General features: G+C 49.0%; 1 protein-coding gene across 1 annotated transcript; it reads right to left on the reverse strand.

The window, feature by feature from the left end:
• Positions 1-937: 937 nt before the first annotated feature.
• epha2b (eph receptor A2 b) lies at positions 938-27,348 on the reverse strand. Its single transcript, XM_079738693.1, has 17 exons — positions 27,210-27,348; positions 26,574-26,653; positions 24,581-25,223; positions 13,482-13,637; positions 12,527-12,886; positions 11,866-11,996; positions 11,213-11,381; positions 10,665-10,761; positions 9,694-9,749; positions 9,402-9,527; positions 8,296-8,481; positions 7,337-7,398; positions 6,657-6,866; positions 5,393-5,542; positions 4,775-4,968; positions 4,146-4,301; positions 938-1,708 (listed from the first exon to the last, which is right to left on the reverse strand). The coding sequence occupies exons 1-17, from the start codon at positions 27,289-27,291 to the stop codon at positions 1,600-1,602; spliced, it is 2,967 nt and encodes a 988-aa protein (XP_079594819.1). The 5' UTR covers positions 27,292-27,348; the 3' UTR covers positions 938-1,599.

Here is a 27,348-nt window from a genome sequence, read left to right on the forward strand (position 1 = left end):
ATTTGCTTTTGATTGATGAACTGGAGATAACATATTCAATTGATTCCTTGAAATGTCCCAAAAGGCAGCAAACATTAGAAGTCTTCCTTTGGACTACAGTTACCTAAGATACACACAGTGATGAACAAGTTTGGTAATATGCAAAATAATAAATTCATACAAAATGTAGTAAAAATAAAGAAAATACAACTGCAGCAGAGAGAAACAAGAAAAAATAATCCCTTTTCCAAAAACGGCTCTACCACTAATTAAAAAAATATTGATATATAGGGTTAGAAAATACAAAAATTCAAGTAAAGGAAGGTGTACATCAGTAATAACAGGTTTTGCAGTCATATAGATATTCAGAGCTCTGAGAGAAGATCCATTTAAAACACACTGAAACCAACTCACAATGTAGAAAAGCCCATAGGAAGGACACAGAGCTTCAGAGAACCCTATGGGTTAACTGGGCCTTTTGAGTGATTCAAATGGTAACTCGGAACCATTCCAGATATGGATGACGAGCCAGATAAGTGAATAGAATTCCTCTCAGCCCTGCGCATGGCAAACCTCAATGAACCAAGAAATTGTGAGCTAAACTTAAATCAATCAGGATATCAAAATCATCACGAGCCCGGATTCTAAACCCAATACCCATATTGATTATGCATTATTAGGAGGTCTAATTATGTAAGATAACTTCAACCTATTGCTCATCATAGATGCTACAGCCAGGAAAAAAAGATGCATTCAAAATTAAACCTATCTCAAAATATCTCAATGCTGCATCCAGTTGTACATGTTATCATGTAAGATTTCGACTTAGATTGAAACCTCCTCAAAACAAAAATGATGCTTTACTGAAGTGCTACAGGAAAATGTTCAAATTATTGATTGAATGTGTTAGGTAATAGCCTTATAACAAGCCTGAAGAAACTGTACATGTAGAGTACCGTGTGTGTGTGTGTGTGTGTGTGTGTGTGTGTGTGTGTGTGTGTGTGTGTGTGTGTGTGTGTGTGTGTGTGTGTGTGTGTGTGTGTGTCTTCTCATACAAAATCAACAATAGGATCATAGCTTAATATTCGGTACTACTAAGGCATTGCCGATAACACCTAGCAAGGCGATCGCTCCAGGTTTAGTTTCTGGCAAGCCCAAGCTCACCGTCGCTCCACCCTTTTACCGGAGGAAACAGACCAAAGTGCCAATTAAGAGAGATGCCAGGATGACATCATCACCATCATCATGGGGGGAGTGCGGGGGGGGGCGCAGCTAACCCTAGAATCCTTCCATTCGTCAACACCGAGCCGGCCTGGTTTATTATTAGTATCTCACCATACGTAAACCACAGGCACTCTTCTGTAGGGAAAAAAACGCATAAGCCGTGCTCTTGTGATCTTTGTGTAATTATGTGTATATACATGCTATATTTGTCGCTGTATTATTTCCTGTAGGGCTTGCTGCTGCGTTCGCGTCTGAATCAGCGAAATCAAGAGCTGTCCCTGCAGCTCGTCTCCTGATTGGCCGACGGCCCGTGTGTTTTCCTAGCGACGCGGAGGTTTACTCGCTCAGTGTGTCCCGCCCCCTCCCCCCCCCCCCTTGCTCCATTGGTGGCGAGTGTCACATGGCGAAGACGCTCAGAGTGCTGGTTTGGTCTTTCAAGCCCAGGATGCTGTAGGCGATCCTCTTCAAGTGGCCCGGGAGTCTCACTCCGATGTTCTTGATATCCCTGGGAGAGAGAGAGACAAGTAGAGAGAGACAAGAGTGAGTCCACTCCTCTTTCCAAACACGTCCTTCATTTGATTCAACAGGCCCAACCGTATTATCAACCACTGGCTAGTCTCACAAAGAGTGAAACTTTTAAGTCTGATAGCAGACCAGCAAATCTGGGCAAACAAGGCTTTTGACTTTGTAATTGTTTCTACCAATCATGTTGCTGGAGGCAGAAGTACAGGAACTTGGCCAGCACTAGTACAATTTTCCCAATGGGAAAACAAGCTTAAACATCCTGTCCCGGATCGGACATTCTTAGAAATGGGTCTGTTTCAAATTAACATCATTCAGACTGGTCAGTGTGGAAAATCCCCTTCTGAAAGCTTCATCCAGTCGGGCGAATCGGTCTCTCTGAGGTAGAATGTCTCGAAAAAGGAAACAAGGCGTAACTCCGCCCCTTTCATGGTTTGTTTTCCGGCCCAGGATCGGTGCCATCTCCGCCCGTATATCCTGCTATAGCGTCATAAGACTGCGGTCTCCAAGGTTACCCTTCGGCCAACACCCAATGTGACCTACTGACCCACTGGTGTGATAAAGAATGACACAACAGTGGTATATATCCAGATTTGTCATCATAACTACTAATTCGATGCAACAAAGCCAAACACAAATCTTTACAACAAGTAACCCCTTGGACCCCCTCCCTTACCACCAGGGACCAACTATTCTAATGAGAGGCGCAAGGAACAGGGGGTACGGGGGGGTGTTGTGGAGGGTGAGACGCCGATGGCAGGCCCATACTCAAAGCCCTAATCACCACCCTTAATTACTTAACGAGGATTATCCCAGTCGACCATGAATCACTCGTCTGGCGACCGGAGGGAGGGTCGTAAATAGCTGCTGGTTCTGGTTAGCGAGGGCTCCCAGATGATTCCAGATGGGAGACTCCGGGGGCCTCGGTCCCACTAGCACCGCACCCGCCCCCGCTTCAAAGGCCCCCGCCGCGTCTGCTTTGTGACCCGGGTGTCATCTGGCATCACTGCCTCGGTCGGAGCGGATCCTCCGCGGCAGGACTTTCTCTCTCATGTGGTGAGGGATGAGTCCTGGTGCCTTGCGATTGGCCCGCTCTAACTTTAGGGGACTTCACAAACTATTGGGACTATGTCGACCGCGGTGTCACCGCCGTGGTTCTGCTACGCTTATCTCCACTGATTTGATAACCGGGGGGCGGGGAGGGGGGGAACACTCTTTCCGAACTCACAAAACAGGCTTTCCGGGGGATTGCTTTTTGTCGATATTTGTACATTCTCCCATCTGGTCGATCTACTACCCTTGTTGTTCCCTAGTGCCTTCTGGTCCCGTTCTATTTTCTCTCTGTTCTTTTCCGTTCTTCCCGTCTTTAATGTCAGAGAGCCCCACAAAAGGCCCTTGCCCTAAACCGGCCCTGCACAGCCGGCGGTTTGGGTGGAAAGTGGCTGCTGCTGCCCAGGACTCGCAGCACTGTGGGTGGAGGGCTGGGAGAGAGGGAGAATGGTGGACAGACGGAGGGAGGACAAACCACAAGCCACTGCCACCAGGCTGCCACTCTTTTCCTCAATCGTTTTGGTTTTTCTTTGGGTTTTTTTTGTAGCCGAGACCAAACACCCTATGTGCTTTTGGCACATTAAAACGTTTTATTAAAACAATGCAAAAAATAGCTTTTAATATAGCACAGCGTTGTGGAATACTGATTCAGATTGGTCAATAACGTTCCACGGGTCAGCATTATTTTGCCATAACAGGAAGCTGCTGCCTTTTAAGGAATCCGAATGAGGGTGCGACAAATCCAACATTAGATGAGACAGAGGTTTTCTTGACAACGCAAAGACAATATGCTCAGTGCCTTGCAAAATAATATTTTAATTTGAGATGATTTCAAGTTGATGGGGAAAAAATATATATTATAGCTGATAAGTAACTCTTATCGAATCATTGTTGGTAAGTGCGGTATATGCGGATGAACCACACTGCGGTGTCCTGTTATTGGACAATAGTGTAGGACGGTGGTGGTGATGTTTTGATGCTTACCACTGCAGGACTACTATTACATAATACATATTTATAATTTAAAGCTTCATTATAACACAGATTATTTAAATGTTAAGTATACCTTCAAATAACGAAGGGGTAAGCACTTTTGTTTGGTCATTTACATTTTTAACATTTACATTTAGGGCATTTAGCAGATGCTTTGATCCGAAGTGACTTACAACGTTTCATACACACAACACAGCGGAGTCAACCATGCACGTCTTGCTCGGGGACACCTCGACACTATAGCTAGGAGGAGCCTGGGATTGAACTAGCAACTGTCCGGTTACAGGTCAATGAGCTAAACCGACCCCTGTGACCCCCCCGGTCATGTGACCCAACTCAGGTCCCCTTTTAAAAAGCACACAGCGGCCTCTACTTACTCGTTCCTCATGTGCAACACCTGCTCCATGGTGACCAGCCCAGCGCAGGCGAAGTTCTCACTGTACTGGCTCATCTTGATGGACTCCAGCCACTCCGACACCGAGCGGAACGGGGAGCCGTCCGAGCCGCTGGTGCTGGGCAGACGGATGGACACCCTGGACAGAAGGACACAAGCGTGAACCCCGTGACCCTCCCCCCGGCGCACAGGCCTTGCTCCCGGCATGCAAGGCAAGGCAAGGCAAGGACGACGACGAAGGGCTGTAATTATCGTGTCAGTGGAACGGTGTTGAGGAACCAGTCGGTGCGGTTCCAGGAGGGGAGTTGCAATTACGTTTCGTCATCTCTGTACACTTTCATGTTCTTACATGTACGCACACACACATACACACACACACACACACACACACAAAACCGACACATACCTGCACACAATGACAACGCAACGATTTGAAGTCAACAAATAAGCCTCGAGTAGTGAAATTTAATTAGCGGCAAAACTCGACACGTTTCATTCCCGTTTCACCGTGTGTGTGTGTGTGTGTGTGTGTGTGTGTGTGTGTGTGTGTGTGTGTGTGTGTGTGTGTGTGTGTGTGTGTGTGTGTGTGCGCCTCTCCTCTCTCTCTCATACCGGGGGTCAAAGTCAGCGATGGTCTTCAGGGAGTCGGGGCTGCGCAGCAGCTTGTCCAGCAGGCTGACGATGTCGGGGAAGCGGGGCCTCTTGGAGCGCTCCTGCAGCCAGCACTGCAGCATCAGCTGGTAGACGGCCGAGGGGCAGTCCATGGGCGCCGGCAGCCGGAACGCCTCGTTGATGGCCTTCATCACCTGCCAAGCACGCCCTCTGGTTAGTCCACCAACGTCTTGACACATGTGTGTTTGTATCACTTGTATTGTTATTCTAAATCTTAAGGCTCAGTTATGGTTCCACGTCAATGCACCGCGATGACTCCGCAGACGCTTCGACGCAATCGTGAACCTGTGTTGGTTCTCCTTCGGGTTTTAGTGAGCAGACCAATCACAGCCCTCGCTGCTGCGTTGCCTCGACGCAAGGTTACCATTTTTGGGAGGCGCACGTCAGGCCCTGGCGGTGGACGCAAGGAGAGTCCGTAAACCCCCTTGCGTTGCGTCGACGTGGAGCCATAACTAAGCCTTAAGGATTCACCCGCAGCACACGGGTCGGGTGATGAGCGCTAGGGGAACGAGGCCCCCGGTGGGGGTACCTTAGGTTGCTATGTTAACGGGATTGTACCTCGTGATTGCTCATGTCCCAGTATGGCCTCTCGCCGAAGGCCATCACCTCCCACATCACGATGCCGAAGCTCCATACGTCGCTGGCCGACGTGAACTTGCGGTACGCGATGGCTTCGGGGGCCGTCCAGCGAATGGGGATTTTGCCGCCCTGTTAAAAAAAAATAAAAAATCACATTCACACTCATGTCAGGATGCAGCATTTGGTAACACTTAACAGTAAGGCTGCATTAATGAACCATTCATTAACATGTGTTAGGTGGTGTTCATGTTTACGAATAGTGTTCGTGTTAACTTAGTTTATGGTATTCATGTTTACTAAAGTTATGGTGTTCATGTTAACTAACTTTAAACATTGAATAGGGCTGAGGTAAAGTTTACCCTTAACCCCTATGCTTATTCTATACTGTAATTGTTATAACTGCATTTGCTAAGGTTAATAAATGGTTAATTAATGTACCCTTATTGAAAAATGTTACAGTTTTTTTTACCCACAGCTTAAGTTAGGGCAGCGCCAATAAATAATTAATTTAAATTGAAATTAAATCTGATTTACAAGTCAAAGCAGCGTGACTATTTTAATTGATGGATTAATTGTAACTGTCAGAACAGAGTTCACCAGCCGACTATCGGCAGCGCAGACTTCCATAGAAAGCAACAAGAAATCCTTCATTCCTGGGCCGGTCTGACTCTTTCACACCGCTCACTCCCGGAAGGGAGTCGCTCTGAACTGTCATGTCATTTTAACTCAGTCACTTTGGACTCAGCCCTTTTACTTATTTATCATATCCAGAGGACATGAGCGATATGCATTCAATACACCTTTAATAGACACTTTACTTCACTTTGGAGTCACTTACTTTACCTAAGTTCAGTTACAAACAAACTGATATTCTATTACATTCTGTTGTTGGTTAAATGCATATCGGATTGGTCATTAGAGTATTTATATCCCTATTGTATTTTGTGGTCCTATTTCCAGTGTTTCTATTTCCTGGGTGTTTCTGGCTTGAACTGAGCAACCATAACAACTCATCTTCAACAGGGATCAATAAAATCCTTCTTATCTGTGTCTGAATTTATCAAGGGTCATATGGACATTTAACAAAATACACTAAATATTCAAACAGTCAATTGGAAGTTCACCTCCAATCTCAAACACTTCATTTCCATTGGCTGAGCCATGCGATGCCGGAACCGACCGCAAACCACGAACAAAAGCAGCCGATGACAACAGACTTCAGACGTGAGTCAAAGCTACGTACGCTGGTCGTGTAGGTGCCCTCGGGGTCGTCCTCCAGGACCCGGGACAGGCCGAAGTCGGACACCTTGCACTCCAGGTTGGTGTTCACCAGGATGTTGCGGGCAGCCAGGTCCCGGTGCACGTAGCTCATGTCAGAGAGGTACTTCATGCCCCCGGAGATACCTCGAAGCATCCCCACCAGCTGGATGGAGGGGATCTCCCCATCGTGGTCCTACAGCGGAGGGGACAGGGAACCGTCAGGAGATAGGAGTGTGTGTGTGGACCAGTACAACCATCAGGAGATAGGAGTGTGTGTGTGGACTAGTACAACCATCAGGAGATAGGTCTTTGTGTGTGTGGACCAGAACCATTAGGAGATAGGAGTGTGTGTGTGGACCAGACCCAACCGTCAGGAGATAGGAGTGAGTGTGTGTGTGTGTGTGGACCGAAACCAACATTCATGAGATTTACGTGTTTGTGTGTGTGTGTGTGTGTGTGTGTGTGTGTGTGTGTGTGTGTGTGTGTTTCTGTGTGTGTATCGAAACCTATCATTCATGAGATGTGTGTGTGCAATCGTGCGTCGCATGTTGTATCCTGGTAGGGCCGCCACGCGGTAGGCGCTGTAAACACTGCGTCCTCAATGACAATCACAGGAAGTTGTACAAGGACGGTTTCTCGTTCCCAGCCGATGGGACCACTGACCCTCAGGTATTTGTCCAGCGCTCCGTTCTCCATGTACTCCGTCACGATCATGGCGTGTTTGACTACATCCAAACAGACACAAAATACAGAATCACATGCTGAACCCACGACCATACGACTGGTTGGGTGTAATAGGTTACTGCAGATCAGAATAAGAAGAAAGGAGGCAAACATATAAATATCCATAAATAGGTATCTCACCCATACACATAGAAAAGTGAGGGCAGTAAAATTGGGCTAACGACCCAAAGAATTAAAGAATAATGAAATCCTAGCAATAGTTAAAATGAATAACTATGTTAACGAATTAATTAGAAAATCGGAAAACATAACAGAGTAGGGCTGCTCGATTACAGGAAAAATCATAATCACGATTATTTTGGTAAATGTTGAAACCACGATTATTCAAACGATTATTTTTGAGTTTGAAAACATGTTGTATTTATTCTGTCTCTCCCAAAAAACGTTGTAACTGAGAACTTAGAAATTTCGCCTTAAAAAAATACAAAATACACAAAATGGTCAAAAGAAAATGTTCCAATCTAAAATAATATACAGATATGTATCCAGCTGTTCTGCCCTTTCTATAAAACATTAATTTAAAAAAATAATTAAAAAAAATAATTTTCGGAAAAACTTGATCATGTTAATTTTGTGATCGTTTGACGCTAACATCAAAATCGCGATCAAAATTCGATTAATCGCCCAGCCCTAACATAGAGGACACCCCCCCAACCTCACCCCACAGCCCCATGTTCCCCCAAGAAGGGGACAATGCAGAGAATCAACCAACGCGGGGCGCAGGTGCACCAGCGACAGACCAGCGACAGACCAGCGACAGACCAGCGACAGACCGGCGACAGACCGGCGACAGACCAGCGACAGACCAGCGACAGACCGGCGACAGACCAGCGACAGACCAGCGACAGACCAGCGACAGACCGGCGGGCGCTGCTTACACTTGGTCACCACTCCCTCCAGGCGGATGATGTTCTGGTGGGAGAACTGGCCCATGATGGAGGCCTCCGACAGGAAGTCCTGCCTCTGCTTCTCCGAGTAGCCCGGCTTGAGGGTCTTGATGGCCACCGGGCCCTCCGTCCTCCCAGGGGCCCTCAGGATCCCACGGAACACCTCGCCGAACTCGCCTGGTGTGGGGGGGGGGGGGGGCGGAGGCTGATTGAGTAACCGAAGCCTATGATAACAGAGCTCCCTTCCCCTCTGCGTGTTTTATCTTCTCCGCTCTGGCGCTCCGTGTCAGGGTGTCCTTTGAAACCGAGAACAAGTAAACAGGGAAGTCTCCTCCGGTCTGTTTCGCCATGGGATGTTTTGCACGGAGGTGTGTGCGTTTGAGATTGTGTGTGTGTGTTTGTGTGTGTGCAGCCATGTGCGTCAGCGACGGTGTGGGGTTCTCTGTGTGAGCATCCATGTGATTGTATGTGTATGTGTGTGTGTGTGTGTGATTGTATGTGTGTGTGTGTGTCTGTGTGTGTATGTGTCTGTTTGTGTGTGTGCAGCCATGTGCGTCAGCGACGGTGTGGGGTTCGGTGTGTGTGCATCCATGCAAGTCGGCGATTGTGTGACTGTGCCTTTGTGTGTTTGTGTGTTTGCGCATCAACAATGGTGTGTGTTCGTGAGACATGAGTGGGTTCGGTGTTGGGGAGATCAGATGTCACATCACAGTGGAAGACTTCCCTGTGGATGGGAACCTGGGGTGTGTGTGTTTCTCTGTCATATCATTACACTGGATACATGATACTAGATCTTATGTAACACTCGGCTGCTCTTCCGCGTTGATGTCCGACGGAGGGTGCGACCTCTAGATCGGTGCCAGAACCAACAGCCCAGCCTCCACCGGCAGGCGCTGCTCGGCGAGGCAACTGTGTCTAAACCCGTCGGTCGACAGCTCCGCCGCTGAGAGGCTAAGCCCCGCTAGAGCAACAAGCGGCAGTCACCGCGCTGCGCTTCAAACGGGACGACTCGGAGCGGATCGGGAAAGGGAGATCGTTCACACGGCCGGGTAGGACTGGGACGGTGTTTCAGTGTGGGGGAGGCTGACCCGACTCACCTGCTCCGATGACTTTCTGTTTGGTGATGTGGTTGGGGTGGATCTCGCTGGCGAACTTTTGGACGGCCGTGTTGGGGTCCTCGTACGTGTGGGGGTCCACGTAGGTCTTCAGGGGCTTCAGTTGCTCTGGAGTGGGGCAGGGGTGGGAGGAAGAGAGAGTCAGGATTTGTGTGTAGAAGACTAAGCCTAAAAATAAATAAAACGGTTGTGGGCAAACAACAGAGAGGCAGAATAATAATAGTATCACTTAATAAGAAGAATATACAAAGATCCCACACTCTCTTCTGTTTACCTGAGGTTGAGAAATAGGCGTCCTCAGGTCCTTGCCGGGAGTGAGAGTTCCTCCTGCTGAATAAAGAACACAGAACCAAAGCCTGTTAATATTCAAATACATTGTATACACGCCGCTTTTGTTTCATTAAAAAAAAAAAAGAACCCACGGCCGCATAGCAACCGAAACACGTCCCTGGCAGCCTCATAAAGACGCCGGGCTGGCTGCTTTGAGAGAGAGCCGGCCCCCCTTCGGATAAAGTCTGCCGTCCGACTTGTGTTTGCTGAGCCGATTAAAGCACAGAAGGGCTGGCGGCCGCGGAGCCGCTCGACACACAATGCAGCACAGGGTCACCTTTACAAAGTCCCCGGGCGCGTCTTATCACCCACAATGACGCCGCTCCGGGCCCCTTCCTGCTCAATGGCCCCGCCGCTAACTAGGGAATAAGTGGCGGGCGATGACAAGGCCGGTTTGAGGGCCCTTCAATTGCGCCCCGGACACAGTTACCAAGTAAGACAAAGGAGGGAGGAAAGATATGTGCAGAACGTTGAAAATAAATCCCCCACGATGTTAGATTTCCCTTGTGTGTGTGGAGAGTAAGTGGAAAGAGATTATGTTTGTTTCAGAAGTATAAAAAAGATAGATGTCGAAACGGAAGAGGTTGAGAGACAGAGAGAGAGGGAGAGAGAAGAGAGCGAGGGAGCAAGAGAAAGAGTAAGAAGAGCGAGATGGGGAGTAAGAGAAAGAGAAAGAGAGAGAGAGAGAATGAGTAAGGGAGAGAGATGGAGAGAGCAAGAGAAAGAGAAACAAAGACGGAGAGAGCAAGAGAAAGGTACAGCGACAGAGAGAGCAAGAGAAAGAAAGAAAGAAAGAAAGAAAGAAAGAAAGAAAGAAAGAAAGAGGGAGAGAGACAGAGAGAGAGAGCGAGAGAAAGAGAGCGAGAGAGAGAGGGAAGACAGTGGGTAGAAACAGTCAGTGGCCAGTGTGCTTACCGCTGGCGCACAAACAGAACCACAGCTACGATGAAAAACACGGCGGCTGCAGCGACCACACTCCAGAAGATGGCCGTGGTGTAGTTCGGTGCTTCGGCTGTTGAGAGACATCCAACATAACTAGTTTTGAACGTCTTTCTCAACAGACGAGGATAAGGCTTAAAATAGATTGCATATTATAAATGGAAATCAAGATGTTGGCCTCTTCAATTGGCTAATCGTGAAAGATTCAATTCATTAATACATTGCTTATTTTATTTTATTTATCATATAAGCATAAATACATCAGAATGTGTACGCCTGTTACAATAAAATCCAATTAAAAACAGTTATAACTCAGCAATTGCTTTAGTATAATCTATTTTTTTTTCCATAAAGTTGGCCCAATCGAATAACTCATAAAATCGATAATCCATCAATCCCAATGAATAGTCATGATCACAATATCGGTCAAAATAAACAATCATTATTTTTGTCATAGTCGTGCCGCCCTAGACAAGGAATAGAAGCCAAGCTTAGTTCAAAGCAAGCTGGGGAGTTTGTGTTACCGTCCGCCAGGGTCTTGAACTCGTCCTCGATGCTGGAGCCCCCGGCTCCCCCCTCCGTGATGGGCTGGACCCTGAACAGGTAGGTGGTGGCGGGGGCCAGGTCGCTGACCCGCACTGAGGTCCTGTCCAGGACCAGCACCGTGTAGGTGGTCATGTTGAGGTTGTCGTCCTGTCGGATCGGACCAGAGTCAGGACGGTCCGCCGTGGGAGATTTATTGCAAATGCCGGCTCCACTTTGCAATATTCTCAAAGTTATTTGAAACATTTATCTTCGTACATTATATTGTCAACCGGGCAATTGTACAAACAAACGTTATACCATACTGTTCCAAGGTAACAAATTACATTTTCCAAAATCCACATGAGAAGTGACTCGAACTAGTCTCTGTCTAGTCCAAAACATTTGATCTATAATACGGAATATATATATATTTTTTTACTTTTATTGAACTAACCTTAACAGCGCACATACCCACGTTTCAAGTTGAACTAACCTTAACAGCGCACATACCCACGTTTCTCAATACATTACTACAAATTGAATTAAACAATGAACGTCATTAAGACGTTGTTATGCAAACTAATGGATGCTAATGACATGACGGTGGGGTGCCATGCAGTGAGGACCAGGACGGGGCGCGAGACTGCTGTACCTTCTTGCGGTAGGTGAGTTCGTAGCGGAAGGATCTGGGCGAGGCCCGGTGCCGAGGGGTCACCACCCAGGACAGGGAGAGGCTGGTGGGTCTCCTCTCGTCTAGACGCATGGACGTCACCGTGGGAGGATCTAGGAGCGCCGAGACACAAGCGTGAAGCAACAACCATCGCTCACGGTGCAACACAGGTCGACAGACTTCTCTCACGCTTCGCCTGCCGAATTATTACAGAGACTTGTCGAGAGCATTAAATGCAGACAATGTTGTAATGTTTGTCAAAGGTTTTATGACAAACGGTCTCGTTATTTAGGGATTTAAAACGAGTCAATGAGTCACCAATGGTTCCACACCTTTTTTTGATTCCACTTTTAGGTCTGAGCGTTTTTTGCGACCGCAACGTCTTACATCATTGTCTTGCAACCGCCTCCACACAATCATCTTATACAATCAACATCAGTGTGTAAAGTCAATGACCAGACACACATACGCGTGCATATCACGCTCTCAAGACCTCTAAAACCTTTGAGTTTGCTTTTTTTTTGATCGAACAAAAAACAAGCATCAAGCGAGCGTCCCCCATATGCACATCTGGTGACCCAAAGTGGTCCCCGGACCCCAGTTTGGACCCCCACAGTGGTTCCTCCTTCCCAGACTCCCTCACCTGTGTACTGGAGGCTGGTGGTGAGGGCGGCGGTGGAGGGCGGTCCGTGGGCCCGCGGGGAGGCCTTGCTGGCGGCGGCCGACACCCCGTTGTGGGCGTTGACGGTGAAGGTGTAGTTGAGGTGGGCGTCCAGCTGGCTGACGGACACGCGCGTCTCTGTCAGCCCCGCACTGGCCGGCTCGTAGCGCACCTTCTCGCCGCAGGCCTGGCACGCGGCGCCGTCGCAGCGCCGGCACTCCACGCTGTAGGTGAGGTCGGCGCGGCCGCCCGTCTCCCCCGGCGGGCTCCAGGTCAGCAGCAGCCGGCCGGACGACAGCTGGGTGGTGGTGGCCTGCAGGTCCTGGGGGGCCCCGGGCAGACCTGGGGGGGTGGAGAGAGAGGGGTTCACAGGGCGCCTTAGGGGGTCAAGGAGAGATGGGACCCAGGGGAGGATTGTTGGTTGTTGTTTTGGTGCTTAGGTTTTGCTTATGAGAAAAACTGCTTTTACAAATTTGTACAAATTATTTTATTTTTGCTTTTGATTTTCTAATAGAAAAAACGTATGCACGTCTTATATAATTTGAGGTGCATAATGAAATAACCAAAGAATTATTTTGCGTTAATACGATGTCAGTGCAAGACCGTAACCACCAACACTAACTCTGGCAGAATCTAAACGTTGCATCAACACTTCTATTCCTCGAATTCTGCCGTTGACTACATATTTTCTGCATACTTATATTGTCATTCTATTATTATTTATGACTTCTACTACTTCCTAGAAGTCATTAGTTATTACCTCATCTTATCTTGAAATGAGTATCTAAAGCCATCTGTTTTCTGTGTAGATTATAGATGTATTTATACATAAAGTCGGCCCTTGAAGGCGACTTCTCTCTCTGGTTGTTGGTGGTTCACGAGGCAGCAGCTCCAACAGACGATAGAGGACAGGCCTCTGGCAGGGCTGCCGTCTCACCTGAGCAGGGCCCTGTCGGAGGATCCTCCTCGGCCCGGTAGAAGCCAGGTGTGCAGGGGCAGACGGCGTCCCCGTAGCCCGTCCCCTGGGTGTTGGTGGGACACAGCTCACACTTCTCACTGGGTGTGGCCGCTTTGAAGAAGCCAGGCTGGCACTCTGAAAACACAGAAGATACAGAGGATTGTCTTTCAGTGTTTAGTATTTTTCTATTTATTTTGGACGTGGCCGCTGAATAGCGCGGTGTTGCCCCTCTGCCTGCTGGTCAGGGATGCCGCCCCCCCCTCCCCCCCGATGTTCAGAGGCTGTGTGGTCTCCATCCCGAGAGGTCAGAGGTCGGGTTTGTACAAGATTTGGGTGAGATAGGCGCTGGCAAATGACGAACACGTGGCTCAGCCCCGTTTTGAACTCCATTTCCATGGTGATTTAGTGGCTGGCTCTTTCACCACACCGCCCGGGACGAGAGAAGCAAGCACCCATCCGTGGGAGATAAATGAGATGTGAGATGATATGCCCACAAAGGCTATGGCAAAGACTGCCGTTCTGCAATCAGATAGCACTGATTTGTGAAATGTACTGTAACTGCTTATTCTGCCTGTATATATCATACGCAATATATTTAGCATAAAAAATGTCTCTCAAACCAATAATTTGTTTGTATTATACAATATATAAGCCTTATACTAAATACAATAAATGATGATCACAATAATCTGAGATGCATCGCCATGCACGCAGAGTACGGGTAGAGTTCTCAACTCAACAGCACAATCAGGTTTGATATTATTCAATCATTCACATAATTATTGTAGCATGTCTGTTACTACACGCCACCGAGGTGACTGCCACATTAAACCTAAGTGACCTCTTTTGGGCAGCACCAGTCAAAGGACGGAGGGGGGTGGTGTTAGAAATCCGGTTTATTGCAAAGGTTTCATAATGATACAGGGCCCGGAGTTGTTGCCATCTGGGAGAACTCTCAGAGTGCGTGTGGAGACGGCTGGATGAACCTGTGCAGACTGATTGCTCAATGTGCAACTGGTCTGCAGCCTCACCCAGCCCAAGACTCCAATCAGACTCGGCCAGGTGAGGGTAATCAAAGCAGCCATCATCCACACACGCTCCCACAATTATATCATTAAAACAGTTAATGTCATGTTGCCGTAATTATTATATCGAACCTTATCTCCTAAGGGAGCAAAGCAAAACAGTGTGGGCTTTTCCTTCTGTAAAAACACAACGGCCCACTCTGACAGAGTATCCACTAAACTTGGTCGGCCTAACAGGCTACATCGCGTGACTTATAGTTCTGACCGTGACCAATGTATGACTTGATAAATACATAACTACATCTTCCAAATGCAAGACGCGGGTGAGATTAAAGTTATGACTCTCAATCAGATGAAGTCTGTCTTAGTAATGCGTATATTTTCAAGAAGACAGAAATGGAAATAAAGAGTAAATAAAAGAAGAGAACAAAAAAACAAAACATTTCAGCACACCACTCGCAAATAAAGAAAGAAAGAAAAGAAGACAAACAAGACGCGGTGCTGGTGTGGGGAGGCGATCCCCGTGCGGGTAGACCCTCTCGCGCGTGGAAGCGTCTGCACACCGGAGGTCTCACGTCTCCGCCGCCTCACACGGGACGGGTGACAGCCGACGCTCCGCACCTCTGCTGTGCGCGCTGTTCCAACAGACCCCTGACAAACACAACCCGTCTCCCCGCATTCCTCCCCGCTCACTGCCAGGGCTCGGGTTCAATGGGAAACGGAGGCTGAGCCCAATCATAACAGCGCTTCACCGACGACAAAGGGAGCGTCCTTTGTGCTCGCTGTCGCCGCTTAAGTGTATTTGTGTTTTCCTCGGTCGGGAGACCCCCCGAACCCATACCCCGACCCCCACCCCCTGCCCCACCCCCCACAGCAGACTTCTGAAACACTAGCGCTGGCTGATTTCACACGTCCCCCTCAGAATGAAGTATAGTGCGACAGGTTCCAGCTGTGCGTTGCGGCTGTGAAATATGAACTTAATACGGTGTGAAATGTCCTGCGAGGCCTATGAAGAGAGTTGTGAATAGGAGAAGAAGCAGATTCCTCTGCCCTTCCTCCACTCTAACCTCGCTGGCTGCCACCACGGCACACTATCCCGTCCCAGCCTCACGAAACACACGCGCATGTGGAGGGTGATCATTCACGCCGCCCCATGCACATGTGTGTGCGTGAATACCGCAAAATGTCAAGTGGGCATGCAGGACTGCATGTCTGTGCATGTGTATATGTGCGTTTGCGTGTGGTAGGTGGGGGGTCGTGCGGGCATTGTGGAAATGTGAAAGATGAAGACACACACGCAAGAACATGTGAGCGCGCGTGCACGCACACACACACACACATTCCACATAAATATGGTTTGACTCACTAAAACTGCGTTTTAGACAGTCGCAAAAAAGAGAGAGAAACTAGGAAGCTCTACCCGAGGGAAGACATAAATCCTAACATACTGACAGCATGAATAATACTGATTGCCACAGATTAAGAGAGAGAGAGAGAGAGAGAAACCTTCCAAGACAAACAAGCCGTTCAAGTATGACCAACCAAGAGGCCAGGTTCAAAGGAGAGTCAAGGACAGAGGTGACAGATCGCCTTCCCTGAGCTGGTATTTTTTTTTCAGTGCCTGTCCTTCCTTTGCGCTGCGGTCAAGTCGGGTCAGAGTTCACTTGGAAGCCGCGAGTGACCCCCGCGCATAATGTGACAGCGCGTGGCCGCGTCCATTCGCAGCGTGGCGAATGGATTTACTCCGCCCCCTTGAAGTCTCCCTTTGTTTGCGTGCGGTTCTGCGTCCTGACGAGCTCATTCTTTCATTGTCGCTCAATCTGCGAGAATGAAAGAATGAGACCGACAAAGAAACAAACAAAGAGCGAAGGGAAGCATGTGCATGAGCTAAGAGGTGCCATTCACAGCCCTGTCGCCGTGTGGGCCTTGTATGTGCTTCCAGGCACTCCCTCAAGCCTCTGGATCGCTGCTCCTCACACCTCTTTCTCTTTCGCTGATTTAAAAAGGGCATCGTTTGCATGGAAAATATGCACATTTGCATAATAAAAGGAAGCATCAAATAGCTACATATTACGCATGACAATAGACCTGATATTATCTTTCATTTGTACAGTATCACGCATTACTGGACAAATGTGACACGCATACGCAGACCACATTCCCACACACACAATGTCTCCTTAGTCATGAGAAGAAATATCGGGACCTGTGTGTGTTTAGCTCTGATTGCAGGAGGCTCTGTGGAATTACACCAAAACTAAACCCCGAAAGGTAAGAAGCAGCAAATGAAAGACATGGAACCCAAACACAAACATCTGGGGGCCCCACTCTGGCACTCATTAACAGGGGAGCCGTCACAGGGGCCACAGAAGTCACTTCTAGAGGCAACAGAAGGGCCAAGACTGAGAGGAGCCCAGGGAGAGAGAAGGAGCCCGCCATACTGTAAACCACAGAGGGCTCAGGAGTATAAAGGAAGCAACAGCTGGCGCCTCAGACTCCCAATTCACATCCCTCACTCCCCCGACTCGCCCCGCCCCACAGCAACTCTCACTCCCACCCTCAGACCTCTGCGTAATCCCCAAATTCCTCCCCCCTCCACGATCCCCGCTCGGGGGCTGAAAGGGCCTGCTCGCTAACCTATTAACATCGCTATTCATCCCTGACCAGCAGGCACAGGGGCAACGCCGCGCTATTCAGCGGCCACGTCCAAAATAAATAGAAAAATACTAAACACAGCCACATTGTTGCGTCGAGGGGTGTGCACTGCTCACACACACGCGCTCGCGCACACACACACACACACACACACACACACACACACACACACACAGACACACACACACACACAGACAAACAGCCACACACAGTTGGGAAAAATGGGAGCAGAGAGGAAGATGCCGCATGGAACGTGAATAGAGGATTCGATCCGTTGTTGGCGGGACAGGCCCGGCCCACATGTCCCCGCTGCAATGCATTGTGGTGAGGAGCGAGGAGCCGGTGGCTGCGCGCAGCGAGAGACCCTATAATCACCGCGCATTCCTCCCTGCACTGCCGACTGCAACAGCAGCAGCGGCAGCGGCAGCAGGCCCAGGGCCGGGCTGCTCTACTGTAGCTCCCAGCCCGAGCTTCAGCTCATAAGGGTTCTCCCCGGAGGGGAAGGTCAACAACATGATGATGATGAATCACAGTGACGGTAAATTGCGCTCCAGTTGAGACATGATAAGTCAACAGCCTGGGTCGGGATCCGGTGCGTTTGACAATGGAATTCCTCGACAATAGAGAAAAGTCCAGTGACTGAGGAAATAGTTCCTCGCTGGCGTCTGGTGTCAGTGTTTTTGAGCCGCGCGCGCGCGAGTGTGTGTGTGTGTGTGTGTGTGGGTGGGTGGGTGTTAATTCGTGTGCGCCTGTGCGTCTTTTGCTGCTGGACACAACAGGAAGCAGGAAGTGAGAGGCCAACGCGACGCTTCCTTCCTACGGCAGCCAATCAGAGCCCACCCTCCAGCAGCGGCAGCCCTGTTGCTCCACGGCAACCAGAACAGGAGCACCCCCGTACATCTGGTTAACCCCAGACATTTCTCCTTGTTACGACAAAAAAGCCATTCTCCAAATCAAAACATCGTTTAAATCTCCATTTCCCCCCAAAAGTCAGTCGTACTTTAGTGCCCTGCTTGCGGGTCTCATGTCATGTGAGAGGCCCCCGGCACGGCCCGTTTGTTTATCGTGAGCGACTCCATCCAGGGCCCCGGCTCCATGACGGGGTTGGGGGGGGGCCCTGAGTGGCTCCGGAGCGCTGCTAAAACACAGGGGCCCTCTTCGTCTGTCAGCAGCAGTTAAGATGGATGTGATAGGCAGAATGATGGATGGAACGGTGGGACGGACACCTTAATGGGTAGCATGGCCACTCCACAGCCCTCCAGGTGAATAAGATGGGGGGTGGGGGGGTAGTACAATGGAGCCCAGTCCTCCGCCTCCGCCCTCCTCAGGGGCTAGGAGAGGTCAGGACAGCCTCCGGCTAGCGGCGGAGTCGGACGGTACGGAGCGACCCACTGGGACGCGAGGGGGGCGACCCTAAACAAACACGCAGAGACCTCGGACCACATGAAGGACGGCCGCAGGCGAAAATAAACACAGGGCCGAATAATGGATGGGATCGCCGCGAACATTGGAAGCCCGAAGAGGGGGACTCTTTGACCGGAGAGACTGCCCCCCCCCCCCGCCCCCTAGCTCCACATCTGGCCCACCGCTGGACTGCTCCGGACGTGCCCCCCCCCCCGAACCCATACACCACCCCATCCCTGCCTCCCCACGTCTGTCTGAGGTGCTCTAAAAGCCTACCCCCGAATGTAATGCGTCATGCCGTGTTTGCGTGGAGAGGACGTGTAATTAGCACGATGGCACGGTGTCGGGCGGGGTTAATGGAACAGGAGGTAATACAAGCCAGGGGTCACCGGGGGGAGCGGAGGGTGTCAGAGGGGTGGTGTAAGGGGTTGGGGGCAGGGGGCAAAAGGTGTAGGAGTTGAGTCGGGCGTTGGGGGATGCGGTCTGGTCACATTATTCAAAAGGATTAGCAGGCCAATGGAGCCGTTGTGAAGGGGGGCATTACATCGGTTTTACAATTGCGGCCTGGCTTTCATCTCAGGTCGTTAACCGACACATACCCCCGCCCCCGTCGCTCTCCTCTGTCACACTTCTGGTCCCGAAGAGGAGGGGGGAACGCCTTGGAAGGGTTTTAACAGATGCCAAAAGGCTGAAGGTACAGCTATGAGGAAGGCTTTGACTCGATTATTGCTGGGAACTTTAGCCGAGTGGCATTTTGTTCTTTACTTCTCCATATCAACATACTTGTCCCTCATTTACCCATGTTGGTTCCTCTTGTCCTTCGTCTAGACCTTAAAAAGTACAAAACATCAACCAAAGAGGAACCCTTCCACGCGAGGAATGAAATCAAGCCGATGGAGAAGGCTGATCAGTGTGTGTGTGTGTGTGTGTGTGTGTGTGTGTGTGTGTGTGTGTGTGTGTGTGTGTGTGTGTGTGTGTGTGTGTGTGTGTGTGTGTGTGTGTGTGTGTGTGTGTACAATGGAAAGCCCTGAGCCAACGGGTCGTGGAGTAACAGAAGGATTAGCTGGTCTCCGGTTTCCGCCGCGGCTCGTCCTGTCGGGTGGGGTGGAGTGGGGTGGGGGTGGGTGGGTGGGGTGGGGGTGGGTGGGTGGGGTGGGGGTGGGTGGGGGTGGGGGGGGGTGGGGGTCAGCAAGCGACTGACACGGGGAAAGGAAATGCTGACCTCACACTCCGGCAGCACAATACAATGCGGTCTGCATAGCTTCACACCAACCCCCGCCCACACCTATTAAACACACACACACACACACACACACACACACACATACACACACACACACACACACGCGCTCCAGGCCCCGGAATGCCATCAGGAGGAAGGCCCCCCGTGGCCTGTGTGTGTGTGTGTGTGTGTGTGTGTGTGTGTGTGTGTGTGTGTGTGTGTGTGTGTGTGTGTGTGTGTGTGTGTGTGTGTGTGTGTGGATCCACATAAAACCAAGAAAAAATGTAAAATACAAACAGCTGATTGGCCCATGGAGCAGATGATTAGTTTCATGTCTGAGAGAATGTGGAATATTAGTGAAATTGAATTGAATTGATCTAAAATATGTTATTGAAATGAAAGTGTGTTTCCACCTGGAACACTATTTCCCTATTTCTTAGTGAAACACTGAGGGGTAGAGTTGGTCGCCACCCAAACCACGTGGTGCTTTATGACCACATGTGCCTACAAAATGCAGTTGCTTGTCATCCCCGTTGTGTTCAGGACAGGACAGGACAGGAACCAGGAAGACCTCTCCATTGCATAATGCAGTTAAGACACATAAATAACCTGATCATCAAGCAATGTACTGTGTACACACCTTCAATTTGTTTGAAACTGTATTGCGCAACAATACCTCATCAAACATCTCAGCGTTTTTGATTAATCACATTACGAGAGTGCAGTCTCCAGCGACGTTTCTAATCCTAACTGACAGTGGTGTAGTTAAGATAAGATACCGAAACACTTTATTAATCCCAGACGAGAAATTTGGGGAGTTCCGCAACGTCTCCGACCAGAGATGCAGCGTGACACCACATGAAAACACACATCTTCTAAGTACATCGCCCCTCCTACCCACAGCTCAATCACTGTCTTCCTATTACCTCAGATTGCCTGGGTCTGACCCGAGAGGCCGACATTAACTTGGCACCAGATCTGTCAACCACGCAGCAACCCGCAAAGCCTTAAGTGATCTTGTCGGGCGTTTCATCCTCTGAAAGTCTCCGCGTTTACCAAGAGGTGGAAACAAAGATGAGTAGAGTAAAGGAAACCTGACTTCTCTCCAGTACATAAATTCCCAGAGGACCTCAATTTTTGTATCTGTTTCAAAACAAGCCTTCCATTGAGTTGAACATTGATTAGCCAAAGAGCCGGAGGCCTTCAAAACTGTGCCTGCCTGCACAGTATAATGCTTGTATTGTCCGTGATCTTGTAAATAATGGCATTACTACTAGCAATTCATTACATACTTGACAGAGAGTTGATTTATCTTCTTCTGTTGCAGGTTTATATCATTACTACTGCGATATGTGTTCTGTTATTGCCTAGCTATGCAGAGGACCCTTGCCTTGTTGAAAGAATTCCCACGTGCTTGACTGCACATTTCATAATCAAACACTTCAAATAAACACTAGCGACAAAGACCAGTTTGAGGGAGCCTCTGGCCAACTCATGTTTATCTCTCCTAGGGGAGAAGGGGGCCGCTTGCTTTTTCCCTGGGATGACCTCTTATGTTCGCCCCTGCCCCCATCAAGAAAAAGAGTTCCTACAAATAAACAGGCGAAAGAAGCCTGTATTTATCTCTGTGTCCCTCGTGGGGGAAATCGACTGTTTATCTACTTGGATGAGAAGGGAACAGTGGACACTGGACAGCCTAAACAGCCCTAGCATTAGGCATGGGAAACTTTGCAATGTGAGATTTCTGTCACATTAGAAGAGCCGCACCAATGGCCAACGAAAACAGAAGCACTGCAATTGAATGAGTCAAATCCAGCAAAACAACTTTATTTGTTCGGAGTAGAAAATAGCAGTCGCTGAACCGGAATCACTGGTTCATGTGTTAACACACACGAATGTAAAGCAAATATACGCATTGAAAAGAGACACGGTGCATAGACTGTATGCATAGACTGCTCCTTGTAGCTCCGAGGGAGAAGGAGTTGAGGGAGACAGAAAGAGAGAAAGAATGTGAGGGATGAGGACATGACAAAAATAAATCCCTGAAGAAAACCAGAAGTTACTTCCGTTCAGAGCGCTCCAACACACCCCGAGTCAACTGCTACCTCCACAAGCACTGCGCTCACCGCAGGCAGTCAAACAATTACAGCTTAGTCACAAACTGTTGCTCCTTCATCACTCTTGGGTGGGACGGAGGAGGACAGGCGGCGGGGGGAGGCAGAAGAGGATGGAAAGGGAAGAGGAACTTTAAAAAAGACTGAACCCATAAAGGATTTACTGGAACTCCATGGAAAGTCCCCCCCCCCTCTCAACCAACCAGCCATTACATCCCACTACACCTAATCCTCCAACACGAGTCACTGCCAATTCTAGGCACACATATATATATAAATAACCAAGCAGAGGAGTTAGTACTTGCCATAGTTATTAATGTTCTTGCAATTGTCAATGACTAATGATTAGTCAGGAACGCAGAGCAGCTGCCAAAGAAAAACCATCACTTTCTATTATCTAGGTTTTACCCAAAACCATCATCGAAACTTTTAGCTCTATCTTTTAAAAATGAATGAATGAATGATTGTGTGTGTGTGTGTGTGTGTGTGTGTGTGTGTGTGTGTGTGTGTGTGTGTGTGTGTGTGTGTGTGTGTGTGTGTGTGTGTGTGTGTGTGTGTGTGTGTGTGTGTGTGTGTGTGTGTGTGTCTGAACATGTGCATGTGTCACTGCACGCACGCATTTGTGTGTGTGACTGCGTGCATGTCTGTGTGTGTGTGTGTTTGACCGTGCGAGTGATTATGGGTGTGTGGGTGTTTCTGCGTGCATGTGTGTGTGACTAAGCGTGCGTGTGTGCGTGCATGTGCATGCATTTGTGTGTGTGTGTGTATCTGCTGGCTTCACACCACTCCATTAATCTGGGAAGCGGAGGTCCATCTATCCGGCTCTACCTCTGGCTGTTCTCCCGGGTCGCCCACTGTCCGCCACGCCTTGGAGTGGGGTGGGGGGGATTGACCTGGGGTGTTTCTCACCCTGCGGGAATTCCACAGGTCTGTAGCAATCTCAGAGCCTCCTCCTCTGACTCCTTCTCAGTCAACACAACAGGAATGCACTGATTTAAGCCAAAAAGAAAAAAGGGGAGGAGGCGACCGCAGAGCAAGTTGCTCCGTTGAAACACAAGCTTTATTGTTCCCCTACCTTGACATTCCATTCCTCACCATTTTTTTTTTACAGAAAAAAAACAATATCACACCCATCTCCTAAAAAAAACCTCCACTGTCGTCTTTGTGTGCAGTTTGCCGCATTCCGCCCTAACCTCCTCCTCCTCCTCCTCCTCCTCCTCATCCTTCTCCTCCTCCTCCTCCTCCTTCTCCTCCTTCTCCTCCTCTACAGTGCATCTGCTAACCCTGGAGCCTCCCAAGGCTGAAATGATAGCATCATTGCTCATCTCTATCCGCTACGACTGGGGGATCAAGTGGACGAAGATTGCTGAAGAAGAATCCATTACAGATGGATTTGCTTGCTTGGTTAGCCGGTGAATTTGAATCAGTCACGAATATTGGGCTCATGTTGTCAAGTGGTACCAGTGCATATAGATGTGTGTGTGTGTGTGTGTGTGTGTGTGTGTGTGTGTGTGTGTGTGTGTGTGTGTGTGTGTGTGTGCGTTCCTGCGTGTGCAGAGAAATAAGTGTACCTGTGCCAAAGCCTATATGTGTTCCGTCATGAAACAACAAGCACCGAACAAGCCCGAGCAGGCCAGTGAGTTCCTTCATACGTAAACCTCTGCAGCACGACCATGACCCACCCAACCATTGCAGAAATACTGACTCATTAAGCCCTTCAGTAAGTCAGTGAAGTGGGACCAAGCACGGAATCGAGAGAGCGCGAGAGAGAAAGAGAGAGAGAGAGAGGGAGAGAGAGATGGCTCAACATAGACCGGTAGAGACAGACCCACATGCTGTCTCCGGCTCGCTCTGTGATGAATAGGGTGGAGGCCGGTCCGTATTTTCTTCTCTCTGAATCCTGTGGGGAGTGCAGAACGTGCAGGGGACCCTCGGGAGTGACTTCCTGCCCCCTCCGCCGCCTTCACCTCCCCCGCTTTGCCTTGAAGTCGTTCATCCTTCCCGGTACGGTAGCACCCACAGATGTTTGATCAGGGCCTCTGTTCCCGACCGCGCTCCACCACAACACTGGAGAGGGCCTCTCTCGGTGGGTTTCAACAGTCCCTCGGGAGCTTCAGAGTCAAACGCTTGCTCAACCGCAGTCTGGTGAGCGCACATGAAACGGGGCGACAACACCAAACTCTGCCGGAGCGAGAGGACTCGTTAACACTGCATTGTCCTCAGCATGAATTGAACCCTAACCATGGGGTAATGTAATCGTAAATCTCCCCCAAAAATGTGCGCATTTTTATTTCCAGATTTCCCCATGCTGGTTGGTTCAAGGTCAGGGATGGTGTTGTGACATGAACAAGGGAAGCCTGGCATTCCTTCCCGCCTCGGAGGAGTCATATTAGCCACAGGGAGAATTCCAATGAGCAATGACAAATACCCCACCCGTGATAGCATTGTATACCTTGTCAGCACGACGATCAACATACTACTGACACTGTAATAAATACCAAACGCCTCATGGAACATACCGCCATTTGAACCGAAACAGAATTCACAAAATCAAACTCCATGAGCGGTCTCCCATTCAAACTTCCAACGAATCAATGACTCTAATAATAGCACAGCACCCACAGGACAGAACAGGCCCAAAGAAACAAAGAGCCTTACCTTGGCACACTTCCTTAATCTCCTCGTAGCCCGGCTTGCACTGGCACTGGCTGACGGGCACCATCCACTCCCCGTCCGTGGTGCAATAGATCCGGGGCACCTTCTCGCTGACGGCGTTCTCCATGCACACCCCGTCCACTTTGCTCAGCGGCTGGCTGCCCGCCACCGTCTCGGGGAAGCTGGCCAGGCTCTTGACGGTGGCCGGGCACGTCTTGTAGTACACGCGCACGGACAGGATGCCCACGCAGGCGCCGATGTCTTGGAAGGCCAGGTAGAAGCCCTTGCGCGACAGGCCGTCCACCACGCGGGTCTCCGTGTTGACGGGCTGCAAGTTCTTGCGGGTGATCTCGTCGGGCGCGATGGTGGTCACCTTCTTGAACTGGCCCTTGCGGAAGGTGGTGCCCACGTCGGCGTCCGCCTCCGACGTGTACAAGTTGAAGGTCTCCTTGCAGGTGAGCGAGGCGCCGTCGAAGGAGTTGCAGTCGCGCACCACGAACTGCAGCTCCACCAGCACGCGCGAGGCCGAGGGCCGCCGCTGGATGAAGGTGGTGCGCAGCCAGTTGTCCTGCTCACGCTCGCCCACGTTGCACACGGAGTACGAGTAGAACTGGGAGCCGTTCAGGGTCTTCTGCGCCACCTCCCACTGAAACACAGCACACACGCAGAGACGCCCCCCCCGTTAAAGTTAGACAGGAACTCACCCACGCGATGACCTCATGTGTAGTAGTGTTAACCCAGAGCCCTATAGGACTTGTGTGCCATAGGGGCCCCTGTTATAATCCACATGTGGCACCCCCAAAGCAGAACCTCTTCAGTTTAAAGCCCGGAAACAAAAACAATGCTTTGAGAGAGAGAGATCCCACAGGGTTTATTGGACTGATGATGAACATTTCAGGGAAACCTTTTCCAGCAACAATAAACCTTTGGTTTCTACCTTTATGAATTATTTATATATTGCGAGCATCGTTTTTTGTTCTGATACATTTTTTGAACAGATACAAAACGGCTTGGCATTTAATTTTCACTGAGACATTGGTGACATATAGGGGTCTAATCTATGAGATCACCAGAAGCAAAAGCGGAACGCATACTTTTGTAAACTATTGTAGGGTTCAAAGCAACCTGGGGATAGTTAACTCCATGCGTGTTACCACTTTGCTATTAATGACAGGAATGTGCTTTGTTAGTTTCCTCTGCTAATGTCTGCAACACCACAGCCAGCATTTTGGGATGCTGTTAAAAGTCGAGCTCAAATGATCTTTATCATAATTCCTCACAATGTACATCAACATTACGCCTGCTTACTGTGTTAAGACACAAATAAAAACGTATACAAAAGTTTTTTTAGTTTTTCTTTTACAAAAACTTTATTTTATTTCAGGTGAAAAAAAGTTGCACGGGGATGTTTGCCTATAAGAGCCCATGCTTTCTGTTTTGGCACTACATGTTCAAACATGCCTATGATGAATCTGCACAGTATGAGCCGATTTGCATTCTGCATACGAATGGAAAGTGATAAATACATGAACCCCTCCATCTATCCTACAAATTTTGTAGGTTTGTAACAGGCTACTATTTCTACAATTATGTCTGAAACGTAATGAATATGTAATGACTGATTGGCTGCATCTCTGACAACCACCATACACGCGCATAACCCCATGCATGCAGAAATGACTATTTTAATTGCCCTCTAACCTACAATTCCAGTCAATTCAAGGGCCTAAGCCTTAAACCACAAACAATCACAAGCATTCTCATTGCAGAGATCCTCACTCCATGTCAATGCTTTGGCTCAGACCTCTTCCACCACCAACTAAACTCATGATGGTATTTTTAGTTAAAGGGTAACAGGCTTTAGGCCAGGTGAATAAACAGACACACTTAGTTTGAGGTAACCCAGAGAATACGATGCAGATGCAGTAACAAGCAGCTGAAAAGACATGTTAAATAGGCCCCGTTGCAGACTGCATTGGGAGACATCTGTACTTACCCCACGCTTGTCCCCCTGTTCGGAGGGCCATGTCAACCAGCCCAGCTCACTCCCCGATGCCTTCATATCCAGCAGTACTTCTGTGGGGACGAAGAGGTCGAAGATTAGCAAGGCAGAGCAGAGCAGAGCAACCTGAGTCGTGATTTCAATGACTAACTGACCAAACTAACCACGAGAAAGTTAAAATACAACAGAGTTTCAAATAGAGGAATTGATCGACATCATAATGTTACAAATACAAAAAATACAAAAACGATCGCTCTTAGTTTCAATGACATGCCAGGAAACACCTAAACATGTGACAACCAATTAAACTTTAACAACGTACGTCGTTACTGACTGCACGTGTTATAGAGGTGTTGGACCCTTCCAGTTAGCGAATTCAAACACAGAATACTATATATAATGATGAGCGTAACTAAATAAAAACTGTAACTAAACACAACAGTTTATTTATTTATTTATTTTGCAAAAACTAAAGACCCATGCAATGATGTATGCCAAGTCGTAGCCCGTTTGGTAGGCTTTACCCCGCACATCATGGCACGCTTGCTTCAATAAACCTGAGCGATCGCTGGAACTGACACTGATTTCTGAATGGATACGAATGAACCAAAAGAGAGTAAAACCACGCACCTTCTTTGGATTGCAATGTTATTAATATTCCGTTGATGAGTACATAGGAAAACAATATGCGTCGGACGCCGCAGTAATCCATTTGGGCAACTCGGCTGGCCTGGCTGGGACCCCGTCCTCTGAAACTTTAGTGGTGGAG

The sequence above is a fragment of the Pollachius pollachius genome (assembly GCF_949987615.1).
Source record: "Pollachius pollachius genome assembly, chromosome: 6".
Classification (NCBI taxonomy): Eukaryota; Metazoa; Chordata; class Actinopteri; order Gadiformes; family Gadidae; genus Pollachius; species Pollachius pollachius.

Excerpts from the sequence above, each read along its gene's own strand:
- epha2b (XM_079738693.1), bottom strand. The coding sequence starts at position 27,291 with ATGGATTACTGCGGCGTCCGACGCATATTGTTTTCCTATGTACTCATC. Across the intron at positions 11,997-12,526 it reads CACCAGCCTCCAGTACACAG|ATCCTCCCACGGTGACGTCC; the intron begins GTGAGGGAGTCT and ends CGGCGCTCCTAG. Across the intron at positions 1,709-4,145 it reads GTGTTGCACATGAGGAACGA|GGATATCAAGAACATCGGAG; the intron begins GTAAGTAGAGGC and ends TCTCTCTCCCAG.